At 35.8% G+C, this 7427-nt stretch overlaps 1 protein-coding gene across 1 annotated transcript; it reads right to left on the reverse strand.

The window, feature by feature from the left end:
• Positions 1-1888: 1888 nt before the first annotated feature.
• LOC104897096 (hypothetical protein) lies at positions 1889-7107 on the reverse strand. Its single transcript, XM_010683917.4, has 2 exons — positions 6011-7107; positions 1889-2228 (listed from the first exon to the last, which is right to left on the reverse strand). Exon 1 carries the CDS (start codon positions 6928-6930, stop codon positions 6040-6042), a length of 891 nt encoding a protein of 296 aa, XP_010682219.2. The 5' UTR covers positions 6931-7107; the 3' UTR covers positions 1889-2228; positions 6011-6039.
• Positions 7108-7427: the final 320 nt, after the last annotated feature.

Consider the following 7427-nt stretch of genomic DNA (forward strand, 5'->3'; position numbering starts at 1 on the left):
GTGATTAAGCTGAAGATGATTTTTTGAAGACTGAAGTTTGAAGTTTTTTGTGGGAAACTTCAGTTTTGAACTTAGTAGAAATTTTTTTGTAATTAATCCTGTGCAATGTGTGTGCAGTGAATTGTGGGTCTAATCTGATTTTTTGTAACAAAACTAAACCATGGTGCTTAACATTATTTTCTCTCTCCTCATTTTGGAAAATAAGCCCCCATGTAATGTTGGGGGTTTATATAGAGGATAGAGTATGGTTATGGTATGCTAAAAGTAAGTTTGAAATTGGGTAATTTAAATTTTTTGCAAATTTTCATCTTTGTGAAATTTTGGAGGGAAAACAAATTGGTGCCAAAAAAAATTGGCTCCCCCACTTTTCTCTCTCCTCAGCCGTGATAATTTGGGAGGGAACCAACTAGTGGTCCCTCTTTTCTCTCTCCTCCTTTCCCTTAAACCCCCATGTGCAATGGTCCCCACCCCTTTAATCCCCTATACTTATTCTCTCCTAATCACTCCTCCAATTTTTGCCTAGAAAACCACAATTTTTGAAAGTGTAACATATAAAAAAAAACGGAGGAAGTATGTAGAAACATAAATTTGTTTCTGTCACTAGTCTTTAAACACCAAACAATAACTAATGCCTCCATCTAATTCGTTTGAAAAAGGAAAAAAAAAATGAGCCTACAAACACCTTTGATTTCTTGATTTTTAACCTATTTTCAAACAAATTTTCTAACATAGTTTTTGATAACCCTTTTCAAAATCTCGATTTCTAGCCCATTAATGATTAAGAACATTAATTTGTTTGTTAATTGTTTCAGATATATATTTTTAAAAACATTTCAGTGAAAGATCTCGTATATATAATAACGATAATTAAGATTTGAGAGGACATTCCTAAGTCATAAGCTTATAACACACGAGAAAAGGTCACTTCAACAGAAATCATAGTCGTATTTTCTTTTCTGGACCATGGAGCCTTGGTTGAGTCAAATTTGCCTTTTTCGGAGTGGATTATAGCTAATGGTAATATGAGTGTATTAGTATTGTTCAAACTTTCAGCAATGATTTTATGAATTCCCAATATTTCCTAAACAAAAGCTCTATTTTGCATACTATCTAAGGAGTTAATTGCATTGTGCAATGTTGTAAAATACACTCATTCTTTTTTCGGTCAAACCTTCTTGGATCATATGAAGAAGAGAAATGTTCATCATTTTGGTCCCACAAGGGATTTGGTATTTTCCATCGAATTTGGCCTCACGAATAACAAGCTCTTCCATTTGATTCTTAATTTGACCGAGCTCTTATCGAAGTAATCATTTTTGTATCAAGTTGTGTGCATATAATAGATTATGAAGTGGGAGATCAGAAATGGATAAATTCAGATTGACGACAATATAATGTACATTTTGTGACAATATATTGATATCGAAGAATGAAGGTTAATTACGAAGTTTCCTAAGTACAAATAAACTTTTTTTGGATGAATTTTTTGTCTGTTAGTTTGGATTTTTTTGGGACGCAGAAAATGACTAAAGATGCATGAATTATTTGGATTATGTTGTTTTAAGGAATCAAATGACTACCATCCCTAAGATGCATGGGTTCAATCAGATTTTGGATACCAGGTATAATCGAACTTTATACTAATATAGGATTAGATCAGTGGATGAGTAATCTTGTATTGATACATTATCATCGGTAACATTGACTATGCTTCAAATGGATCTGATACAGTCCGATGGAATAGTTCAAACGGACATGTAATGTAATATTCTCGCACCTTAGATTACCTTTGATTTGTTCCACATACGAAAGAAATACAGTTTGCGCAATATCCAGCAATAAATTATCACTGAAAATGATGGATGAGAATTAACCAAAACACCGTAACTGCAGATTAAGCTTCCCTTGACTATAATAAATTGAAGTTTCAACAAAAATGTCCTTTTCAAGCCGGCCAGACACCTCTGCCGTAATTCATACATGTGCTCTAAGTTAGAACAAGAGAGGCGGGCAAAAAAATGCCTCCACAAATCAATACATAGAACCATCCTTTCCTTTTATAGAAGTATTCTCATGGGCCACTTTGGTTGAGGTATTTCGTCTGCTGCTCGGCGAACATACAACTGTTCTGGAATACTCTCACATCTCGGGTACTTTATATCCACAATAACCAAGTCCCTTCCATGAATGACAAGCTGTTAACTTGAACTATTGCACATGATACCAACCTGAATTACAAGTGAAATAATTCAATGCTTAGACCTTGTACATGTAAAGAAATGATACAACACAGCGAGGGCACATATTTTTGTACATCGTGCTCGTGTCGATTTGTTGTCATGGCATATTAGGCTCTATTTCTTTTGATAACTGCCTAGTTGTCTGTGCTTGAATTCAGGAATTCGTCGGACATGATATGTGTATAAGTGTCCAACTTGACTAAATTGTGAGAAATTTCCACTGCGTGCGTGTACACAATTAGAATTGTGTACCACTGTCCACTTGGCCTAGTATTATAATGCACATATTATTATGAGGAAGATAGTAAAGATCTATACAGTTCCTACTCAACCTGTCTGCGTATGTAGCTCCATATTTTCACTTCAAATTGATGCAACCTACTGAAATGGTAATGTTGGTCCTTACGAGGATCGCTTGTAATGGGCTTAGCACTTGAATGCTATATGCATATTATCAATGACTAATTGGACACCCAAGCCCTTTGTGTGAAAGATTTCAATATATTGAAAACAGCCAAAAAAACGTAGCTGGAGAAGGTTAAAAATAGAGACAAAAACAAGCAATCTACAATTGCTTAAGGACCACCATTACTAAAAGTGTGACCAGGACTAAAACAACTTAGCTTTCCATATCACATAGCTAAAACAATCTACTTGAATGCAAATTCCAGAGATTGTTCTAATGATACAGAAGTCATAGTGTGCCCAGGACTAAAACATCTTAGCTTTCCATATCACATAGCTAAAACAATCTACTTGTATGCAAATTTCAGAGATTGTGCTAATGATACAGAAGTCGAAAAGGCTGGGCAAGAATAACAGTTTCAATGAGTAAAAGCAGCAAGTTGTGTGACAGGCAACCACAGCAACAGAGATAGTACATGCAAGATTTGGCAGATGAAAGATACCACTAAATGCACCAAGCACTTTCAAGGACGGTGACCTCGCAAATTGTATCAAGATTTAAAGTTGTAAAACACACACAAGATGATCTAGATCACCTTAAGAACCGAAAAAAGTAATCCATAAAAAACATTCAACATTGTCAAGGGCTAAATCATACTTCCTCCGTTTTGAAATAAGTGTAACATATCTCTCACATTTTGTCACCTTATGACCTTACGCCAAATTCTAAATCAAGGTATACAATTTTTGGCTGAACTACAAAGCTTAACCCACATTCATGTCAAGGCTCAAATGGTGTTGTTCGTCCAATTTAGACTCTAGAGTGAATGAATACACACATACAGTACTATACGCGTGTGCACACACCGTACATATAGGCACCCAGATATAACATTCTTGATATTTCTCCTGAATTCTGAGTATGCCTCTTGTATTGGAAAAAATCAGTGAAATATATATTCAAAAGGTATATTAAAAGCACAATGTGCACCACGCACAAGCACGCACTAGCATTTCTCTAGAATGTTGAGTACCCCTCCTTTTTAGAAGAAATTATGAGCTATTTCAAAAAGTAACTAGGAAGGAGACTACCCATAAAGTATGAGCACCACATAGATATGATTGGAGATTTAAAATTAATGAGAATATATCACGATAGAATATAAATACTAATATGTATCTTAATTAGGGTAAATATTTGAGATTGTAAACTATATTCAGTGTTTCTATGTTTTAATATTATATTGACCGTTTTCACAAATAAAGAAACACATTTTATTGATTAAATTTGCAATACCATGCAAGGCCCAGGCCACTAATCTTGTATAAAATCAATAACAAAGATGTATAGCCATGTTTACTAAATAACAATAGGGTATTATATCAATCGAACGCTAGGTCTCCTTTATTCTAGAGTCAACAGTAAAACACCCAGATTCACACCCGAGAAGTTGAAAGGAGTTTGACTTTGTGCAAGAAAACAATTAGGAAGTGGAACTATCTGTATTGCCTTCTCTTCCAATGAAAATAAAAGTGGCTCATAAACAATTGGAGCAAAAGTTGTAGTCTCCAACTTCCAAAGCCACATATGTTGTGTTCTCAATTTCTAAAGAGTATATTTTACGAAAATCATTCATCTCCTCAAAAAAGAAAATCGTTTAACACATTTATCATAATCTACAAAAGTACATTCTGCAGCTCAGTCTCAGGGTGAGTCAAGGAGTGAATGCAACAAGCGTAGACAGCTAAGATACTTGTATCAATGCAGGTTCCTCATTGTTTCAAATACTAAAGGAAGCTAAAAGATGCCATGCAAAGAGAATTCTTGCTGCATAAGCATAACTCGGCATGTAGACTATAATACCATGGAGAGCATATAAAAAAACCTCAGTTAACTAGCCTTCAGCTACGTCTAGTTAGAATTCTGATCAAGTAACACATTAGATAACTTCCAATTTGGAAATAATTTGATCATTTTGAAGACAAACACAAGGATAAGCACATACTTCTACAAATTGCACTAGGGGCAAAGAGGGAAGATGATGAAAAGTAATACAAAGGCCAGTAAATGGAGATGATGAACTTGCTTAGTCAAAATTTTCACTTGGAGGTATTACTATGGAAGGCCTATGTTCAGGTTTGAGAACTAAAAACTCAATACAGTATCAACAATCACGGTAAAAGTTTATAGAGCAGACTTTCATAATATTAAGTTGTTTATATCTTCACGGTACATATGGTTGACACTAAGAGCTCCATTGTGGGAATCACTCGTTTTTCATTAAAGCATTACTCGTTATCCTAAGGACATGATAAATGTTCATCTTTAACCCTACTTCTTCACAAGGGTGAGTGGCTGAGTGCCACTTCAATGTCATGGAAGTCTAAAGAGATGGAAAAGAAGCATAATAGGACGTACATGCAACGATAAAGTGAGATAATTAAGCAAGAAATTACGTTAGAATGAGTTTGGAAAGTTAGGGGAGAATAAAGTAAGAAAGAATATAAAGGGAAGTTGAGAAAAAAAAACAGAAAATAAGAGAGAGAACAATGGAACTGAAGAAACAGGAGAGAAGAGATTATGAACAAAAAGCTAAAGGGTGAATTTTCATCTTTATATGTTTTGCTAGTGTGCAATTCAGAGCTTAGAGCAGAAGATCAAAGAGCAATCTCGTTAATTGTTCTCCAAATATAATTAGCAACTAAACCACACCAGTAGTTGGCTATGAATTCAGCTTTCTCAACATTTTCTATAGAATAGCAATTGAGATTTGGAAATGTAGATTAGTCTATAGCTTTTACGTTGCTGCTAATTTCTGTTACCACCTTCAATATCCTAGATCACGAGGCTCGCCACAACTCCTCATCCATGACTCTATCCTACCTAATAGCTGTTCTTCTAACATTATCTCTTCCCTCCCATCTAAAAGGCCATCAAGCTCATTTCCAACCTTAACAATAATAATAATAATAATACTCCCTCCGTTTCATTTTAATTGTTACACTTTGACATTTTACACTATTCACAAATTGCACTTTGACCCTCATATGTGATTTATACATGAATAAAACATAGTCATGTGGGATCTTGTTAGATTCGTCTTAGTATGAATTTTATTAATATGTACTTTTTATAATTTTTACAAATACAAAACTAGAGATATATATCGTCAAAGTTTTGCATTGGCATGCGTAAAAAGTGTATGTGTGTAGATTAATATGAAACGGAGGGAGTAATTCACAAGGATCATGATTCTTATTGATCCATTCCAACACAAATGTTATTAAAACTCAGTAGTTGTACGTACATATATCTAAAAGTTGAGTAAAAGCTTAAGAAACAAAAAGCAAGAAAAAGAATATACCTTACAAAAAATAAAAAGGCATGAATTGATCAAGCCTGAGTTCCAGTGATAGTCTTCAACTGCACATGATTAGTATCAGCAGCAAGAGGCAGAGGTTCATATGAGCCCAACCTCCTCGAAACACCCAATGCTTTAGAAACAAGAGCATAAACCAAGAAAACCAAAACGACAACAATCAACACATAAACAACAAAAGCAAGGTCAAGAATAGCAAGAGCACGATCTTTAGACTCCTGAAGTTCACACTTAGTAGAGCCATCAACACCAGCAACAACATCTAGAAGACGATGACACCCTTCAGGAACAAAGGCATCAACATAAAGCGACATTCCAGTCTGAAACTCCCACATCCCCTGAAGACAAAGTGAAGCAGCAAGTCCAACATCAACAACAAACAACCTCGGAAAAAGAGCGAGTATTAGGGAGAGGATTGAAGAGAGGAGAGAGATAGTTGAAGAGGTGGAGTTGAGTTTAGATTGGAGATCGGAGGATAAGAGGAGAGAGCGAGTGGATGATGAGGAAGAAGAGAGGAAGAAGGCGGAGGAAGCGAGGAAGAAGAAGATGTCATAAGGGAGGAGAGAGAAGAGAGAAGTTGATTCAGAGAGAAGGAGAGAGAGAGAAATGAGGAAGAAGAGGAAGGAGATAGAGGCGGAAGTGAGGGAGGTGAAGAGGTGAAGAGGGGAAAGAGGGTTGGGAGTTGTGGAGGAGAGAGAGTGGTGAAGAGAAGAGATGAGGAGGGTTGTTATGGTGATGTAGAGAGGGAGAAGACGGAAACGAGAGAGGGAGAAAGGATGGAAGGGTTTGGCGGAGAAAGATTGAGGGGATTTGAGGAAGTTGCGGGTGGTGGAGATGAGGTGGTAGAGACCTAAGGAGAAGAGGGAGGTGGAGGTGAATAGTTGGTAGATTAAGGAGGAGGACATTTTTTTTTGGTCGGAGAGAGCTTCAATTGTTTGAGCTTCAATGTTGAAATTCTATTATGATGGCGACGACGACGATGATGGTCGAGAGCGGAGAAATGCAGAAATGCGGGTTGTGACTTGTGAATGTTGAAATTCTATTAATGGTGATGATGATGATGACGACGACGATGATGATCGAGAAGCAAATATGAAATTCAATCACATTGGGATATTTGGTTTTGTTTTGATTTTCTTAAGGAAGGAAAACCATTGTTCATGGGAAATTTGATTGTAATAATTCAATAATTGGATTTTTTTTTTAATTTATTTTCTTTTTCAATTATTCAAACACTTATTTTGAATATAAAAAGATGAGAGAGAAAGATCTAGAAAGAGAAACTCTAGAACCCCAAGAAAACCCAGCTGGCGATTTAGCTTCTTCAAACCCTAAAATCTCCCTCAAATCAATTGGATTTTTTCTCCAACTAATCCTCTTCCAAATCACTTTCTCTGCAACT

This window comes from Beta vulgaris, chromosome 6, assembly GCF_026745355.1.
Source record: "Beta vulgaris subsp. vulgaris cultivar EL10 chromosome 6, EL10.2, whole genome shotgun sequence".
Taxonomy (NCBI): Eukaryota; Viridiplantae; Streptophyta; class Magnoliopsida; order Caryophyllales; family Amaranthaceae; genus Beta; species Beta vulgaris.